Here is a 19,854-nt window from a genome sequence, read left to right on the forward strand (position 1 = left end):
TGAAGTCTTCTAGGTACATGCAAAAACATTAAATAAAATTTGTATACTGGCTGGGGTTATAGCTCAGTGGTAGAGCACTTGCCTTGTGTGCACAGGTCCTGGGTTCCATTCCCAGCCACATACATATATATACACACAATAAATGAATAAATAAATAAAATCACTGCCACATAACCCTCCATTAAAAAAAATTTGTATGCTTTCCTCCTGTTAATCTTATATCAGTTTAATTCTTAGGCCCAACCACGAACCCTAAGAGGGTAGGTGGTTTTCCTACCCTACAGTAGTTTTTTAAAATTTATTTTTACTTTTTTGGGATACTAGAGTTTGAATTCAGGGCCTCACCCTTGGTAGGCGATCCATGTACCACTTGAGCCACGCCCCAGTCTCTTGGACTTTCATCCTACCTTTACTTCCTTCCTAGCTGGGATTACAGGCATGAGCCACTGCAACAGGCTCAAATTTATTTTTTCAAACTGATATATAAAAATGTAAAAATTATATATATTTATGGGGTACCATCCGACATTTCCATACATGTATATGTTGTGTGTTGCTTAAATCAGGTTAAACATATCTCCTCATCTATCAATTCCTTTTGGTGAAAATATTCACTATCCTTCTAATTTTTTTTTTTTTTTTGTGGATGGGGTTTGAACTCAAGGCCTACACCTCAAGCCATTCCACCAGCACTTTTTCTTTTTTTTTTCCAACCACCAGCCCTTTTTCGAGATGGGGTCTCACGAACTATTTGCTTCAAACCATGATCCTCCTGATCTCTGCTTCTTGAGTAGCTAGGACTACAGGCGTGAGCCACCGGTGCCCGGTTTTAGGTTTTTGAAATATACAATATATTATCATCGTCTACAGTCACCTGCAGTGCAATACCACATGAGAACGTTTTCGTTTTTTAAGATAGGCTCTTACTTTGTAACCAAGGCTGGCCTCAAACTCATGATCGCCTGCCTCAGCCTCCTGCATAGCCAGGACTACAGGCGTACCCCACCACGTCCAGCATCTTTTTCCTATACTGGGGATCACCTAGGGCTTCGGGCATGCTAGGTAAACACTAAACTACGGAGCTACATCCCCAGCCCTCTCCTACCACCTTCTTTAAGAACACCTCTCTCTACAGCGAGAGGAAGGAAGCAAAGCTAAATCTGTGATTGGCAAAGAACCTGCTTTGTAATGGGCCAAAGGAGGGAAATGTTTGGCCATTTTCGTAATTAGGACAACCTTCATGTTTGCCTGTGTTAGGACAGGACCGGTCAAGTTTTGTCAGGCCCACCACGGAATTATGGCCCGTTCTTCGCAAAGATAAAGAAACCACCCCCCTACGCCGTCAGGGAGCAGACGGCCCCGCCCCTCACGCAGTCTCGCCCCTGCGCGCCCCGCCTTCCCGGAAGGGGCGGGCCCTTCTCTGAGGGGCGGGGCGGGGCTGGAAGCCAGCTAGCTACGGGCACTTTTGGCGGGAAGTTGGTTTAGCTGGGCTACTTGCAGCCGTTCGGGTTCTGAATCCGCGCCTGGTCTCTCTCCGGAAGCTTCTCAGTCTTCACTCTATGATCTTGATGTAGGACCTAGTACCAGTCCGCACGGAATACGCCATGGCTTCCAAGAAACGCCCAGAAACCCAGAAGTCCCCTGAGGTCGTGCGCCTCAGGAGCAGGAGGAGCAGAAGCCCCCGGGAGCTGGAGCCTCAGGCCAAGAGGCTCCGTGTGAAGGGCTCCGGTACTGCCTGGGCCTGCGACTTTACATATCTGCCGTTTGGGGTGCTCACGCCGGAGCTGGAATGGGGGGGCGCGCCTATGTCCCTAGACGGTCCCAGGTCCCCGACGCCCCAGGCTATGCATTTTGCCGGCGGGTCCACTGACACCCGAGATTTAGTGACAGCGCCCTACCCCCACCCTCATCCCAGGTGACAGAAAGAAGCAGGTGGGCTCCAGTAGCCCTGCCACGGACTCTTCCGGTCCTCATTTGTCCCAGGATTGTTACACACCGAGACTGCTTGAAACAATCCTACCTTTCCAGGTGCCTAGGTTGCTGTTTCCTTAGAGTCGTTAGCTGTCCGTCCTTGGTTTCAGCTGTGAAAGTGCAGCAGCTCCCTTCCTTCTAAAAGCTCATGCTCAGAGGTTTACAGGGCTTTAACCTGCAACTGTAAGGAGTTGAGGAGTGGTGATGAGGTGGTTTTTGTCCATGTAGAAGTAAGAACTGGTTGTCAAGAGGTAGGACTCTGCAGATTGGGTCCACAATACAGTTTGGTGATTCAGAGTTGCATTATTCTTACTATAATTTGACTTACTCTCCAGAGTAACCTAGTTAATTTAGAGCTATTCCAGACTCTACGGGGGACTTGGGGGTGACTGTTGGTCTCATCTACATTATTTTTTGTCATTGTTTTGTTGAGATAAGGTGTTGCTATGTGGTCCAGGCTGGCCTCGAGCTCTCAATCCTCCTGCCTCAGCCTTCCCACTGCTGAGATTACAAGAATGAGCCACCACACCTCAGTTCTCTCTACATTATTTTAATATAGTAAATCCTATATTAAAATGCTTCACTTCCTGAACAGTTGCTTCTACATACTGTCCTAAAATCTTTTTATCGTGCATTATACGTGATTTTAAAATTGTCTTCCAACCCATTTTCCATCCCATACTGGGAAGAGTGCTGTGGCCTTTATTCTTGTGTATTCTTTTGGCTCAGTTCTCAGGAATGCTGCAAGATCACATCTAGTTTCACTTCAAAATTACCGTTTGGGGAAGTGTTTTGGGGAAGGGTCAAATCTGTGCTCATTATTTCGTTCTTGTGCTGAGTGAGACTAAACAGACCATGGAAAAGTTTTAAGAGGTGAGGAGACAGACTGGCCATGCTGAATAAAACAACAAGGCTTTCTTTATGAGATTTCGCCGAAAAACCTTTCTGAGATTGGAAAGGAAAATATGTGTCTGTTGTTCTTGGCAGGTTCTAGTAGGAGAGGTGACTCAGGCTGCCTTTGGGCAGGGCTGGCTAGCCTGCAAGTCCCACCACCGTGCAGCAGCATCATCAGGGACCTCTACCGGCATAAGTTGGGTGAAGCTGCCTGGCCTTCACTACAGCAGGTGAGGCATTTTCCTAGTTCAAGAGCTCAAGGCTTTGTTCAGCTTTTCAACTATTGGCTATTCCAACACTAGATGATGGGTTGGTTCCACAGGTTGTCAGAGTGGTCAGATGACCCCCCCAGCCATGTGATTGACCTACTGGGCATTCAGTAGGAGAAAAGTATTGTAAAGGTCTCAGTTGGAATGCACTCTGTCCCCTTGTCTCCAAGATCAGTTCATATACATTGCAGATATTCATGTACAAGGCCAGGCCACCTTCCTTTAGTGAAAGCACTTGGGTTCATCTATAAAGGAGTCAGAGATTGACAGTTTACCCAGAACTTGAGTTTGAGTTTGAATGCAACTAATTCTTCTTCTTCTTTTTTTTTTTTTTTAATGGTGCTGGGGCTTGAACTCAGGGTCTACACTTTGAACCACTCCACCAGCCCTTTTTTGTGATAGGTTTCTTTCGAGATAGGATATCGTGAACTATTTGCCTGGGTTGGCTTTGAATCTCAGTCCTCCTGATCTCTGCCTCCTGAGTAGCTAGGATTATAGGCGTGAGCTACTGGCACCTGGTGCAACTAATTCTTTTTTAATTTATTTTTTCTTTTCATCAGGGTCTCCAGCAGTCCTTTTTGCACTCTCTGGCTTCTTACCAGATATTCCAAAAAGCTGCGCCCTTTGACAGGAGAGCTACATCCTTGGCATGGCACCCGACTCACCCCAGCACCCTGGCTGTGGGTTCCAAAGGAGGAGATATCATGCTCTGGAACTTTGGCATAAAGGACAAACCCACCTTCATTAAAGGGGTAAGCAGTTTCCATGCCAGATGATAGTGCTTAAAGAAGTGTTCATTGAAGGAATGAAAGGAATGTTGACATTATCCAGGAGCAAGATGATTAAGATTAAAAAATAACTGGGCATTTTCAAACATGGAAATGGTAATAATATTAATTACTTATTGAATGCCTGCCCTTGAAATACTAGAAGGTATAGACTAGTGATCACTTACAGAGTGATCTTACCTCTTTGTCTTTATTTTGTCTGTCCTTCCTGTGTTAGTCAGACTTTCAGCACCATGACAAATATGTGAGAGAAACAATTTAAAGAACGAAGGATTTATTTTAACTCAGTTTCAGAGATTTTAGTCTCTGCTGGCTGCCTCCATTGTTTCTGGACCTGGTAGAAGGGTATGATGGAACAGAGATGCTCAGCTTATGGTAGTCAGGAAGGAGGGGGAGAGAGAGAGACAGAGACAGGAACCAGGCTGGCTTCCTCTAATAGCTCAGGGCTTTGTTTAACCAACCTTTGTTTGTTGGTATTGGGGTTTGAACTCAGTCTCATGCTTGCTAGGCAGGCACTCTACCACTTAAGCCATCCCCCCAGCATTAGTTATTTTTCGGATAGGGTCTTGTGGGTTTTTTTGCTTGAGGTCGGCCTTGGACCTCAATCTTCCTATCTATGCCTGTCTGTAACTGGGACCACGCATGTGTACCACCTAACCTGGCTCAATGGTTAAGATTAGGGGAGGGGGTTGGTCTCATTAACTTTTACCTGGGCTGGACTCAAACCATGATCCTCCTGATTGCTGTGGCCTGAGTATCTGGGAGCTACCTCTTCCAGCTCTGAATCTACCTGTATAAAGAGGCTTTCACTGTCACTTCTACTCAGAAAGTAGCTCTCACCCCACCTAATCATTCCCTAGATCATTCCCCTACTTCACGTTCCCTCCAAAATGTTTATTGGTATCTGAAATACTGTATTTCTTTGTGTGTCTTTGCCCACAGAAAAATAGGCTCCATGATGGCAGGGACCTTGTCTTGTTCACTACCAGATTTCCAGGGCCTACAAGTGACTTACAGTAGCTGTTTTGTATTTGTGGAATGAATAAGGGGCTTGAAGTGCACCTGGGCAAAGGGGATGTATACATACAACATAACTAACAATACAGATGCTAAATGTTCCACAACCCAAAAAAAGGAAGAACCTGGTTGATGGAGAGGTCTTCGTGGATGAGTCAGGAAGAACAATATTTAATTAAATGAAGAAAGGAGGAGGAAAGGCATAGTGTATTGAGACAAGGCTTGGCAGTTTTTAGGGGTGATCTTTTGGTCATTCTCTTCCCCCACTCCCTGCTACTGTTGCTGTTGCTGTTGCTGGGGCTCAAAGGCAAATGCTGTATCATTGAGCTACACCATTAGCCCCCTTAGGGTTGGTCTAAAAGGTGCTAGTGTTTATTGCTGAGGAGTAACTGTGTTGTGCCCTCCAAGACCTTTGGCTGAAATTGGAGGGCTATACTGTGAAAAATGACTTTCTCCCTGGGCATGGTGATGAACATCTATAACCCCAGCCAAAGAGGGAGGCAGAGATAGGAGAATCATAGTTCATGGCCAGCTCAGACAAAAGAAGTTAGCATGACCCTATCTCATAAAGACAAACTGGGCATGGTGGTACATATCTGTAATCCCAGCTGCATGGGAAGTGGAGGATCCTGTCCATGGTGGGCCCAGACAAAAGCAAGAGACCCTATCTAAAAAGTAATTAAAGCAAAAAAAAAAGGCTGGGGGCATGGCTTAAGCAGTACAGCACTTGCTTTGTAAGCCCAAGGCCCTGATTTCCAACCCAGTACTGCTGCTCACCAAAAAAAAAAAAAGATTTAAAAAAGTGATTTGCTGGTTTTAGAGCAGGAATCTCAAATTCAATAGACTCAAAAAGATAAATTTAAAAGAGAATCAGGTTATGATGGTTGGGCACTGGTAAACTAGTGACTGTTACCATACAAGAATATAGGTCTTGTGGTATCACATATTTTTAAAAATATTTTTTGACATATGAATAAACAAATAAGAAATACATATTTTTTGAAATACAGATTTTTTTAAAAACATGAAACATCCTGAGGCTTTTTTGTTTCGTTTTGTTTTTGGCCCAGGCTGGCCTTGACTTTGCAAAGTCCTCCCTCCTGATTTTTTTTAATGGTAAAATGTACATAACTTAAAACTTACCATTCTAAAAATTATTACAAGTTGTGATAAAATACATATAACATAAAATCTACCATCTTAGCCACTTTTTCTTTTTTTTTTTTGAAACAGGGTCTCTCTATGTTGCCCTTGTGGCCCTGCACTCTCATGCTCTTCTTGTCATCCTGCTTCAGCCTCCCAGTTAGCTGTGGCTTGGATGAACACCACTAAGCCTGACCTAACTGCTTAAGTTACAGTTCACTGGGATTAAGTAAATTTTGTAACCAGTCTCCAAAGCTTTTGAATATTGGGGCTAAATAAAATTATGTACACATCTGAGCTAGATTGTGTTTCAGCTCACCATTTTTCCAGCTCTGGCTTAGAGTTTGGATGATATGAGGGAGAATCTGGGATGAGTTCTCTTATAAATGCAAGGTTTTGAGGAGTAGCCCATCAGAAAAGCCCAAGTTAAGCCAGGCACTGTGGCTCATGCCCTATAATCCTAGCTACTCAGGAGGTGGAGATCAGGACTGAGGTTCCAGGACAGCCTAGGAAAAAAGTTCGAGAGACCCTATCTCAACCAATTGGCTGGGCACAGTGGTTTATACCTGTCATCCCAGCTATGCAGGGAAGCACAAATAGGAGGATCACAGTTGAGACCAGCCTGAGCATAAAGTGAGACCCTATTTAAAAATTACCTAAAAGTGCCAGGCATTGTGACTCATGCCTATCATCCTAGCTACTTGGGAGCCTGAGATCGGGAGGATTAAGATTCCAGGTCAGCCCAGCCCAGGCAAATACTTCCCAAGACCCCCATTTCCAAAACTAACCAGCGCAAAATGGACTGGAGGTCTGGCTAAAGTGGTAGAGTGCCTGCTTTACAAGCGTGGATCCCTGAGTTCAAACTCCAGTCCCACCAAAAAAAAAAAAAAAATCCTAAAAGTATATATAAAGGGTTGGTGGAGTGGTTCAAGTGGTAAGCACCTGGAAGGTAAACACAAGGCCCAGAGTTCAATCCCCAGTACTGCCAAAAAAAAAAAAAAAAAAAAAAAGCCAGGTTAGATAGGCATGGGAAGCTTGGACTCCAGGTGTGAGATGGTTGTTAAGAAAAATAAGTGCCAGGGCCAGGTGCTATACTCCCAGCTACTCAGGAGAAGGAGATCAGGAAGATCAAGGGTTGAGGCCAGCCTGGTTAAAAAGCTAGTGAGACTCCATCACAACCAATAAGCCAGGACATGGCAATGCTTGCCTGTGATCCCAACTATACCAGAGGCTTTAAGTATGAGGATCATGGTCTGATCCCCAGTTAAAAACAAGAGACCCTACCTAAAAAATAAAGCAGAAAAAGGGTTGGGGGCATGGCTTAAGTGATAGAGCAACTGCCTAGCAATTGCAAGGCCCTGAGTTCAAACCCCAGTATTGCCCAACAAAATAATAATTAAATTTAAAATAAATAAATAAATAAAACAAATACTGGAAGCCAGAGGAAAGACAGCCAGAGGAGTGCTGAAACAGGGCTCAGTAAGTTTTTTGTCCCTCTAAAAAGGTAGGTAATAAAGCAGGTGACTATCAGGAGGGGAGCTTCAAATTGAAGTCAGAACCCAGAGTTCAGGCTGGAAGGGATTTATTTTTTCTAGAAATCTAGGACATGGGAGTAGAAAAATTTGATTAAGCCTAGAGGTAGCAAAAAGTAGCTTAGGATATTCTAGGGAAAGAGCCTCCTTACAGAAAGGGGAATGATGACTACTTTGAACTTGGGCCAGACGGAGGCCCAACTTGGGCACATGCTTTTGTGATGTGTGTGTGCGCATGTGTGTTGCTGAGGATCAAATCAAGGTCCTCATGCATGCTGAATGTACTCTACTAATAAGCCACATCCTGTATCACCTCTTGTTACAATACGCATACAACTAAAGTTTCCTTATACCTTCACGGGATTGGTGTGAGCATTTGAATCTTGTGACTTGCAGGGAATTAGCTTGGACGAGAGGAAGCATAGGCTGGTCTGTGAACTGCGTGTTAACTCTCTGATACTGACAGCATAAAGTTGATTTGAGATAGGTAACTGGGGGAGCAGCAATGCTACATTTTGTCACTACTTTAGTCATCTGATTTGGCTGTAGTTTTGACATCTTTCAGGCCCCTTGATTAAGGAATATGTTATATTTTCAAAATGAAGACAGCATTATTGTATTTTTATACACTTCATCTTCATAAAATTTCAAACAATAAGAGAAAAGTATGAGCTGAGCATAGTGGTGCATACCTGTGTTTCCAGCATTTGGGAAGCTAAGGCAGGAGGATTGTGAGTTTGAGGCTAGCCTGGGCTACATTGTGAGACCCTGTCTCAAACCAAAAAAAAGTAAATTGATTCAAATTCCCCATTTTCAGCATTTGTCTGTGCATGTATACACTATTATACACACCCATTCTTCTCCTTCTAGTATTACATAAATATTTTGTCATATATTAATCATTACCGTATCAGAAGATGACCTTTAAAAATATCCCATAATTTTCTTTTTTTAATAGTGCCTTGGTTTTGATATAAGATTCATGCGGACCGCATAAAATGAGGTGGGAAGTATTTTCTCTGTTTCTGTTTTCTGGAAGAGTTTGTGCAGAATTGATATTCTTCCTTGCTTTTTTTTTTGTAAAATTAGCAAAGTCATTTAGGTATGGAAGTTTTTTCTTTTTAACTATTTCTTGAGGTATAATTGCACAGTAAACTGCACACGTTTAAAGTATTCAGTTTGGACAGGGATACAGCTGTGAGCCCATTAAAATACTCATTAAAATATGTTCATTGAAATCATGAACATATCTATTGCCCCCAAAAGTTTCCTAGTGCACTCTACCCTTGCTCCTGCTGCTTGGAAACTACTGCTCTTTCTATCCCTATAGATTAATTTGCATTTTTATAGAATGCTAGCACTTATTTTTTCTTTTTGGTGGCACTGGAGTTTGAATTCAGGGTCTTGCGTTTGCCAGGCAGGTGCTCTACCACTTGAGCCATTCCACCAGCTCAACTTTTTGTTTTTTTGGTGTGGCTTTTTTTTTTTTTTTTTTTTTTTGTGGTACTGGAGTTTGAACTCATGGCCTACTTTGAGTCACTCCACCAGCCCTTGAGTAGCTAGGATTATAGGTGTGAGTCACCGGTGCCTGGCTGGTATGGCTACTTTTACCAGTATAATTATTTGAAATTCATCTACATTTTTATGAATAGCAAAGGTTTGTTTTTCTTTTTGAATAGCCTTCCATTGTAACAATTCATTACAATTTATCCATTCACCTGTAAAAAAACATTTGGATTTTTTTTTTGAGGTAGTGGGATTTGAACTCAGGGCACTGTACTTTGCTTGGCAAGTGCTCAACTACTTAAGCCACACCCCGCAGTCCTAGAGTAGGATCTTTTAAACATTGTGTGTGTGTGTGTGTGTGTGATGCTTGGGATTAATCCCAGGGCTTTATGCATGCTAAGCATGTACTCTATCACTTAGCTATTCCCAGCCCCAAAGATATTTTTTAAGTGAGAAATAATGTTTATATTTACCCATATATTGTCATTTCCAGTGCTTTTTTTTTTTTTTTTTTGTGATCCAAATTTCCTTTTCAAAACATTTTCCTTGTCCCTGAAGAAATTCCTTTAACATTTCTTATAATGCAGATTGTTAGGTGATGAATTCGTTCCACTTTTTTTTTTTTTTTTTTTTTTAGTACTAGAGCTTGAACTCACTTGCTAGGTAGGTGTTCTACCACTTGAGTTACTCCACCACACCTTTTTGTGTTGGGTATTTTCGAGATACAGTCTCGAACTATTTGCCTGGGCTGGCTTCAAGCCTCAATTTTCCTGATCTCTGCCTCCTGAGTAGCCAGGATTACAGGTGTGAGACACCGTCACCCAGCTCTTTCCACTTTTGTGGAAAAGTACTGAAAAAGTATTTTGCTTTTATTTCAGGGAAGATATTTTTGTTGGGTATTGAATTCTAGGATCATTGTTTATAGAAAATTTTTAATTTTTTAATTGACAAAAATTGAGTATATTTATCGCATACAGTGTGCTCTTGGTTCATACCTTTCTTTCAGTTGCTTTCTTGTAAGAAGTTTGCTCTCCTCATATTCTCTATATGATTTTCTTTCTTTTTGGGGCTGTTTTAAAATGATTACAACGTACTTCGTTTTCTGAATTTCTTCTGCTTGGTGTCATTGAGCTGCTTCAGTCTGTGGATTATAGTTGTCATCAGATTTGGAAATTTTTAGGCCATTTTTTTTTTCAAATAGTTTTTTTCCCATCCTTCTCCACCTCCTCCCCTCCTCTCTTCTTCCTTCTCCTAACTCCTCATTTTCCTTCCCCTCCTCCCCTGCCTTACGGCCTGTAGTGTAGATCTAAATTGGTCCACCACTTGCACCTCCCTCTTGTAGCCTGAATACCCTCTCTAAGCAATAAGCTGGCACAGCTGCAGGCCTATGCCATTTCTTTCCCTTTGTTTTGTGCTGCCTGTTGTCTAGAGTCTGGAAACTTGTTTCATGTATTTTCTCCACTTTTCTAGTTCAGGTATATTTGATTTCTGATGCTATCATGGCTGGAAACAGAAATTCACATTTATTATTATTATTATTATTATTATTTTATTTATTATTTTTTTGGTGGCACTGGGGTTTGAAATTCAGGGCCTCATGGTTGCTAGGCAGGCGCTCTAACTGCTTGAGTCACTCCACCAGTCCTTTTTTGTGGTGGGATTTTTCAGGATAGGGTCTCCTGAACTATTTGCCTGGGGCTGGCTTCCAACCATGATCCTCCTGATCTCTGTAATCCTGAGTAGCAGGATTACAGGCATGTGCTGGTGCCCAGCACATTTATTAATTTTAATAGTTTATCTGAGGATTTAAAATTATTCCTTACACAAGGCAGGCAAAGTAGCATGTGCCTGTAGTCCCAGGTACTAAGGAGCCTGAGGTAGGGGGATTGCTTGAACCCAGGGGTTTAAGGATAGGAAGCATAGTAAAATTCTGTCTCCTAAAAAAAACTCCTGTATAATCTAGTTATCTACAAATAATGAGTTTGCTTTTTTTCTTTACCACTTCTATACTTTCCTCCTTATGTTACTGACAAAGACCTGTAGTACATTAGTAAATAGTTGCTATAGCACATACCCACATATTCTTTCCCATCATGTTTTTTTCTTTTTCTTTTCTTTCTTTCTTTCTTTTTTTCTTTTTTGAGACAGTCTCAGTATTGAAGCCTAAGCTGGCCTCAAACTTACGATCTTTCTGCCTCAGCCTCCTGAGTGCTGGTACTGTAGGTATATGCCAGCGTATCTGGCTTTCCATTTCTGTTAAAACTAAATATTCCATTGTGCATGAATAGCAATGAAAATGGGTGTGCACATAAAACTCTTTGAGATCCTCTTTCAATTCTTTTGGATATATACACAAGTGGAATTGCTACATCAAATGGTAATGCTGTTTCTTGTTTTTGAGGAACCCCAATAGCCTTCATGACTATCCCATCCTATGTCCCCATCAACAGTGTACAAGAATTCTAGTTTCTCTACATGCTCACAACACTATCTATTTTCTATTTTCTGTTTTTTTTATAGTGGCCATGTTAAGGGGCCTTATATTTCCCTAATGATTAGTGATGTTGAGCACCTTGTCATATGCTTATTAACCATTTGTATGTCTTTATTGGAGAAATATCTATTCAAGTCCTTTGCCTATTTTTTTTAGTTGGGATATTTGTTTTATTGTTGTTGTTGAGTTATAAGAGGGTTTTTAACGTATTTTAGATTTTAGATAGGGCTGGGAATATAGCTCACTGGTAGAACATTTGCCTAGCATGCTCAAAGCCCCGGGTTTGATCCCCAGCACCCATCTCTTTTGGGCTAGGTGTGTGACTCAAGTGGTAGATCACCTGTCTGGATATTAACCCCTTTTCAAATTTATGTCTTGCAAATATTTTCTCCCATTCCATAGTTTGCTTTTTCACTCTGGATTGTTTCCTTTGATGCTTGATTAATTATTACAATTTTTTTGGTAGTACTGTGGTTCAACTCAGGGCTTCCAGCTTGCTATGCAGGTTCGCTAAGCTATGCTCCCAATCTGATGCCTGATTAATTTTTAATATTTAAACCAACCTTGCCTTACCAGAATAAATCCAACTTGGTCATAATGTATTTATCCTTCATTTATTTATTTATTTAGGGCAGTACTCAAGTTTGAGCTCAGGGCTTCTCATTTGTGAGTCAGGCTCCCTCTTGCTCAAGCGACACCTCCAGCCCTCCTTTTTATCTTTGTTTTGTTTTGTATTTATTCTTTTTTTGGTGGTACTGGGGTTTGAACTCAGGACCTTACACTTGGTAGGCAGGGGCTCTACCACTTGAACCACTCTGCCAGCTCCACATTGATACTTTTAAGGATCAATGGATTGAGTTTTAAGTATCATTGGATTGAGTTTGCTAATATTCTATTTAGGATTTTTACATCTATGTTCATGTGTAAAAATTGCCCAGTAATTTTTCTTTTGTAGTAAGTCCTTGTCAGATTTGAGTATCAAGGTTATGCTCACCTTATAAGGTTGGAAATTATTCCTTCTTTTCTAGACAATGGAAAGTTTAAAACTGATGTTCTTTTCCTTCTTTTTCTTCTGTTTTTTTTTTTTTTTTTTTTTTTTTTTTCAGTTCTGGGGTTTGAACCTAGGCCTTTGCACTTGATACACAGGCACTTTACGGCATGAGCCACACCTCCAGTCTCTTTCTTTTCTTCATCTTCCTGATCCCTTACATTCCTGAACAGTTCAGACCAAAAGATATTATGCAGAGCCAAGCAAGAGAGACATTTACATAGTATGAAGCTGAAGTGGGTATCATTGTAGGTGGTGTCAGAGTAATAGCTCAGCAATAGAGTCAAAGCCCAAGCAGAGTAAGAAGAGCCTCTGTTTAGGCAGGGACAAGGGGTAAGTGACAGTGGTGTTATCTAGCATGGAATAGTGAAACCTGATCAGCTGGTGGGAACAGGAGATTGTCTTACTAGCACCAAGGTTTTGGCAGACTGTGGGCACTGGTTAGAATGTTTTATAAAGCAATAAGAACTTAATAAGGTTATGCCATAGATATTATCATGGTTTTCCCCCCTTTAGTGGATTGTTTATTTTTAATTTTTTTTGTGGTGGTGGAGTGCAAACCCAGGACCTCATTTATGCTAGCCAAGTGCTCTACCACAAGCTATAACCTTCAACTTGATCACAATTATTTTTATCATGTTTGCTGGATATCTAGAAGAATAGGAAAGAACATAGATCTGTTTCCTGCCCTCCTAACCTAGCCACTGTTCTGAGCTGAAGCTCTTCAAAAAAGAGAGCTGTGTGAATAATGGAACTGTGGTGCACCCATACAGTGGAATACTTCTCAGTGATAAAACAGAATGAACTGAGTACAACCTGGATGAATCTCAGAGGCATTCTGCTCAGCAAAATGAAAGAAGGCAGGCTCAAGAGATTGCATACTATATGTTTCCTGTATATGACTTTCCATAAAGGCAAAAACCATAGTGATAGAGAACAGATCAGTGGATCAGGGATTGGGGTGAGTGGAGGGTGGGATCCAATGAGAGAGCATGAGGGAGTTTTATGGGATGATAGAACTGTTCCTGACTTTTGTGGTGGTTATTCAAATCCAAAACAGTCCTATTTACTGTATCTTAAAATACAAAAGCAAAAATAAAGCATCCTAGTGTCAGGTGTCTAAACTGGCCTGGCTCTGGGGTTTCTTTTGGAGCACAATATATGTGCCAGGCCAGTTCCCTCACTCACTGGCTCATCATCATTCACTGGTTTTTCCTTCCTCATGTTAGATTGGAGCTGGAGGGAGCATCACTGGGCTGAAATTTAATCTTCTCAATACCAACCAGTTTTTTGCCTCCTCAATGGAGGGAACAACTAGGCTGCAAGACTTTAAAGGCAACACTGTCCGAGTTTTTACCAGCTCAAACACCTGCAAGTGAGTAGTTTAACTAGTAAAGGAAAGACCTTCTGTGCTGTAAGGTGTAGTCCTGGCCAGAGCATCCTGATCCCATTTCTTTTACCCAGATCTGGTACAGGGAAGAAAGGAGCAGTGTTTGCTACTCTCTGCCCCTTCTTTTCTTCCTCAAACTCTTTGACTGTTCTGATCTTAGTCCAGGTGGGTTATTGCTTTTGGAAAGTGTTCAGGTACCTTACCCCTTCTTAGTGAGGGAAGGGCTTCAGCTCTTCTGTAAGTCATATCTGTATTAGAGTAGACCTTGACTCTTATAGAACAAGTAAACAGGGTATTGGCCTAGAAAGCCACTTAGAGAGTGGAGCAGGAACTAAGAACTGAAGTCTTAATGCCTTACATTTATTGGGGTGTAATGACCTCACCAATTCCTCTATTGAAGCATAAATGGATAGTCCCCTCCTAAGAGAAAGTAACTAGAGAAATTACAAAATATTAGTCATTTTGATTTCAACCAGAGACACAAGTCTTGACTGCTAAGGAATGAGTGAGGATATGGGGTCTAACTAGCATTGAGTTTTATCCTGAGTTGCCCCACAGGAGTGAGAAACATACAAGAAACATACAGGTGACTGGATGGACTCAGCTCTAGGTTACTCTTCCCTGAGAAGCTTTCTGCTAACATTCAGGGAGAATATCAAAAGGCAATGTGTCATAGGTTTGAAGGTTTCAGAGAAACAATATGATCCAGAGCTCTCCTGGCTGTGATTGGAATCCATGAAGCACCCTCTTCTCTAAATCTCATCTTCAAGTAGAGGAAAGAGCTTCTGGGTTATGTATGTTTTTCCCTAAATGATCAGAAGGGGGCAGACATTCCTCTCTAGCCAGGTATGAAGACCAGAGCTGGACAACTTCTGTTTGGTTTTGTCATCTCCTTTAGCCCAGAGGGTAAAGAGTGATTGGGGACAGAATAGTAAACAAGGCTTCCTCAGAACCTGGGCTGTGGGGGGCAAGCTAGCCTTGGGACTTGCCTGTGGATCTGAGGTTTGGTGGCTTCAGCAACTCTTTTTAGTTGAGGATGCGGGGCCCAGCAGTAACTGGACATACCATCTCCCTTCTGTCTGCGCAGTAGACAGAGATTTCCTCACTGGAAGTCCATGGCAAGACAATTTTTCATTCATCCAATAAATATTTATTGAATGCCTACTATGGGTTAGACACTGGAGCTGCAAAAGTGAATCAATGGACCTGTATCAGTCCTAAGAGTCTTAACAGCCTGCTCTCTCCTCTAGTGTCTGGTTTTGCAGCCTGGATGTGTCTGCCAAAAGCCGAGTGGTCGTCACAGGAGATAATGTGGGGCATGTAATCCTGCTGAACACAGATGGCAAGGAGGTACTCTAGCCCAGATCCTCCCTTTCCCTCCCTTACCCCTGTGTCACTTGTGTCCCCACCTGAACCAGACTCTTTTCTGCAGCTTTGGAATCTCAGAATGCATAAAAAGAAAGTGACTCATGTGGCTCTGAACCCCTGCTGTGATTGGTTACTGGCCACAGCCTCTGTAGATCAAACAGTGAAAATCTGGGACCTGCGCCAGGTTAGAGGGAAAGCCAGCTTCCTCTTCTCGCTGCCACACAGGCATCCTGTCAACGCAGGTGTGACATCCCATCTTTCCTGCAGACCCTACCTATCTCATCACTTCTAGATTTTTTTCCTAAAAGTTTGGAAGCTGTTAGGTCAAACCTCCTCTCCTCCCCATGAGATCTGCCAAGCTGATGTCTGGGAACATTTCTGGCTCTGGCTGCTCCTTTGACTGCAGTTTCTAGAATATTTTTGCTATAGCTGGGATTCACCTCTCACTTCCGCTCCTGTCTAGAGAAGAATGGGAATGTGCCCCTACTAGAGAAGGCCAGGACAACAGGGACTTTGGAGCTTCTTCAGCTTAGGGGCTTTTTGTCAGCTTGTTTCAGCCCAGATGGAGCCCGCCTCCTAACTACTGACCAGAAGAGTGAGATCCGGGTTTACTCTGCCTCCCAGTGGGACTGCCCCCTTGGACTTATCCCCCACCCTCACCGTCACTTCCAGCACCTCACACCTATTAAGGTGAGTAACGAAGGGAAGAGGGCTATAGTCATGAGAATGGGTCAAGTCTGCCCAAAGTATAGAGAGGGGCAGACATGGTCAACCTGCAATCCCAGAAGTCTTCTTGCCCTGACACAGTGTATTAACCCTTTGGCTCTCTCTGCTCCTTTTTTCCCATTTCTGCAATTCTATTTTGTTGAGCTTTCTCAATGTCTAATAAGCTATTTTTTTAGTTGTTTCAGCCCAGCCCTGATCTCATAGTGGGCATTTTCTGCGATCCTCATCCTCTGTTTTGTCCTCTATTTCAGTTAACTGTGTTTGCAGTTGATCCCACAAACTTTCATCTTCTCAGTGTGTCTTGCAGGTTCAGGTGGCTTCTAACTTTTCCAATTTGGATCTCCGTTTCATTTGTAAAAAGGGAATAATAGTATCTAACTGTGATAGGTTTGTTGTAAGTATAAATCAGTTTCCTTAAAGCACTGGGCACCTGGTAAGAACTTGGTAGATGATGATTTAGTACCCATGCACCTCAAATCAAGCCCAATAATAAATAATATCAAGACTCCTTCACCAGTTGGTTTTCTTGCCAATCCATCTGTCCTCATCTACCCCTTTGTATCCAGCAGGCCAACTTCCACCTGTGATTTGTTAGTGGCTCATTTCTAAGCCACTGTATGTATCATTTCTTTCTTTTTGCTAACCATGTCTTTCCTCCTTCAAAACTATCTTAAATCTGGGAGTGGTGGTGCATAACTGTAATCCCAGCACTTAGGAGGCTGAGGCAGGACAATTGCAAGTTTGAGGCCTGGCTCAAACTTTTTTGAAATCCTGTCTCAAAAAAAAAAAAAACATACATATATTCGATATCAAAACTTCCTTGAGATTTATTAGAAAAATCCCATCCAATTCTGTCATCCCAATAACTGCCAGATTTGTTTTGAGAGGAGTGATTTGGAGAACAGGAGAACATAGGCTTCTTCTCCTTTTTTAGCCACGAGTGATTTTTTTTTGTTTTTATTGTTGGGACTGGGGTTTGAACTCAGGGCGTCACGCTTGCAAAGCAGGCACTCTACCACTTGAGCCAACGTCCAGTCCATTGTGCTCTGGTTGTTTTGGAGATGGGGTCTCATGAGCTATTTGCCTGGAATGGCCTCAAACTGTGATCTTACCAATCTCTAGCTCCCAAGTAGCTAGGATTACAAGTGTGATCCACTAGTGCCTGGCTCCATTAGCAATTTTACACTTAACTCTTCCTTAATTCACATGGATAGAGGAGGTTTAGTAGGAATGGGGTTACTTCAGAACTTATGTTCTAGTTGGTTATCAGAGGCATTTTGTTTTGTTACAGGTTTGCCTCTTAGGTTAAGGTTTGGGCCAGGCTGATATTAAAACATTTATCAAGGGCTGGAGATTTGGTTCAGTGGTAGAGCTCTTACCTAGTGTATATAAGGACCAGAGTTCAGTTCCCAGCACTGCAAAAACAAGAAACAAACCAAACAAACCCACACTTATCAGTTTGTATCTCAGGAAATACAAGAGAAAGAAGATCTGAAGATGTTCTAAGAGCCAGGGAGACCAGCTGGGAATTAAAAATTTGTAATGGACAATGGGTGCCAGTGGCTTGCACCTGTAATCCTAGTTACTTGGGAGGTAGAGATTGAGAAGAGCCCAGTTTGAAGCCCTGAGTTCAAACCCCAATGCCACACACACACACACACACACACACACACACACACACACACACAAACACAAATGCAATGGAGAGGAAGGCATGAACTAAGTTGGATCATAAAGCACAAGAGAACATTTCCTGTTGTAATTTGCTCACAGTGACCTGGGTGGTGACCCCATAACCCCTCACTGCTGTCCTGCTTTTTAAGGCTTCAGAAAGAGAAATGTACCATGTTGGTAGGGCACTTGAGAGAACCCTCCTACTCAGCCTTGACCTGTATGTCTTATTAGCCTAAATTCCCTGTGCTCCAAAATGCTTGACAGTACCCTTCCCTGGAAGATCCTGAGCAGTAGGGCAAAGTTCTGCAACTCCTGTAGATACATGTCTAGATGTTATGGACTAAATCCATGTGCCCTCCCCACAACCCTTATGTTGAAACCCTAATTCCAAATATAATGGTATCTGACATTAAGAAATTGGGAAGTAATTAGGTTTAGATGTGCTTATGAGGGTGTAGCCCTTATAAGATTAGTGTCCTTATAAGAGGAAGAGAGTAATTGCTCTCTACATGCACATACACTTAGGGAAAGGCATGTGAGCACACAAGTAGAAGGCAGTTGTCTTCAAGACAGGAGGGAGCCTTCACTAAGAATTGCATCTGCCAGCACCTTGACCTTGGACTTCACAGTCATCAGAACTGTGAGAAATAAATGTCATTTAAGAAAAAAAAAAAAAAATTTTTTTTTGGCAATGGTAGATGCACATGCAGTTGAAAACCATCCTCATAGTCTCACATAGGTTTTACCTCCAATATTAAGATGTTGACCTGTTAGTGGGGGAAAAAAAATACTTTTGATGACCCTCTTTACTCTTGTGACCAACTTCTCTATCTCCTAGGCAGCCTGGCATCCTCGGCACAACCTCATTGTTGCAGGCCGTTATCCAGATCCTAGTTTCAAAAGTTGTGCCCCCTATGAACTGAGGACGATTGATGTATTTGATGGAAACTCAGGGAAGATGATGTGTCAGCTCTATGACCCAGAATCTTCTGGTATCATTTCGGTAAGGCTTGGGCCCTCAAATAGTGATGGGAAGAAGTGATTCAACCTATCTTACCAGAATTTAGTCCTTGTGTGTCCTTCTGCCTTTGCCAAAACCTTCACCCCTTCTCAATGCCAATACTCTTATCTCTGCAGCTCAATGAATTCAACCCAATGGGGGACACACTGGCCTCTGCCATGGGTGAGTAGATGCATATCTCAGAATGGCCAAGCCTGGACACATCCCCTCCCAAAGCTTCAGCAGGGTAAACTCACCTTAGCCTGCCACAAACACCCCAGGGCAGTAGCCAGTTTAAAAAAAAAAAAGCCCAAGATACAGTGGTCTTTCTAGCCTAAGCCCTCTATCCATCTTGCTTTATCTTGGTCATGGCAATACCTAGTTGCTGTCTAGTTTCCTAGAATTTGCTACAAAAACCTAGGTTCCCTAGGCCAGCCCCAAGCTCTGAGACTGAGAATGGAAGGTGCAAGTCAGTCTACTCTTTGGTCATCCTAGGTTATCACATTCTCATTTGGAGCCAGGAGAAAGCTGGGCCACAGAAAGAAAATGAAAGACAATGAAGAAGGTGTGGGCCAAGCCATACCTTGGAGCCCACAAATGGGAACAAGTTCTGCGAGAAGAGACAGCTATTTGTTAATGGGCCAAAAGTACTCAAGTATTAGGGTTGAAGCAGGGCATTGTTGCATGGGGCACTGAGACTAGAATCCTGGCATAGCACTGCTCTGGACTTAGCTCTGGAAACTTAGGGTGACACAGCTGCCTTAAGGGTTCCTGCTATGTCTAGCCTGGAGCCAAGGTACTTTTCTCCCTCTTTTTTTTAACCCCCTTTTGGTATTAGGGTTTCCCCCCCTTTTGGTGTTAGGGCCTTGTGCATGCTAGGCAAGTGCTCTACTGCTGAGCTGTATTTCCAGCTACATTTTCCCCTCTGATGTGTGGTGGCAGAATGATCAGGTAGTATTTTTTTGTTTGTGCTCACTGTTGACATAGCCAATAAAACCACACCCAACTGAGCTTGCAAGTAGATATAGCATTGA

The 19,854-nt window shown here is 42.5% G+C and overlaps 1 protein-coding gene across 5 annotated transcripts; it reads left to right on the forward strand.

The window, feature by feature from the left end:
• The first annotated feature begins 1,439 nt into the window (after window positions 1-1,439).
• Window positions 1,440-19,828, forward strand: Ddb2 (damage specific DNA binding protein 2). 5 transcript variants are annotated; one of them, XM_020179133.2, is made up of 10 exons: window positions 1,440-1,728; window positions 2,959-3,095; window positions 3,695-3,886; window positions 13,892-14,037; window positions 15,303-15,402; window positions 15,485-15,662; window positions 15,968-16,110; window positions 18,659-18,823; window positions 18,958-19,003; window positions 19,316-19,524. In XM_020179133.2, exons 1-10 carry the CDS (start codon window positions 1,605-1,607, stop codon window positions 19,378-19,380), a joined length of 1,296 nt encoding a protein of 431 aa, XP_020034722.2. In that variant the 5' UTR covers window positions 1,440-1,604; the 3' UTR covers window positions 19,381-19,524. The 5 variants fall into 5 exon arrangements, 3 of the variants coding, with proteins under 3 accessions (XP_020034722.2, XP_073901191.1, XP_073901213.1); XR_012438427.1 differs by having other exon boundaries at window positions 18,663-18,823; window positions 18,958-19,457; XR_012438428.1 differs by lacking the exon at window positions 18,958-19,003 and having other exon boundaries at window positions 18,663-18,823; window positions 19,316-19,442.
• The last annotated feature ends 26 nt before the right edge of the window (window positions 19,829-19,854 follow it).

Source organism: Castor canadensis, chromosome 1 (genome assembly GCF_047511655.1).
Source record: "Castor canadensis chromosome 1, mCasCan1.hap1v2, whole genome shotgun sequence".
Taxonomy (NCBI): domain Eukaryota; kingdom Metazoa; phylum Chordata; class Mammalia; order Rodentia; family Castoridae; genus Castor; species Castor canadensis.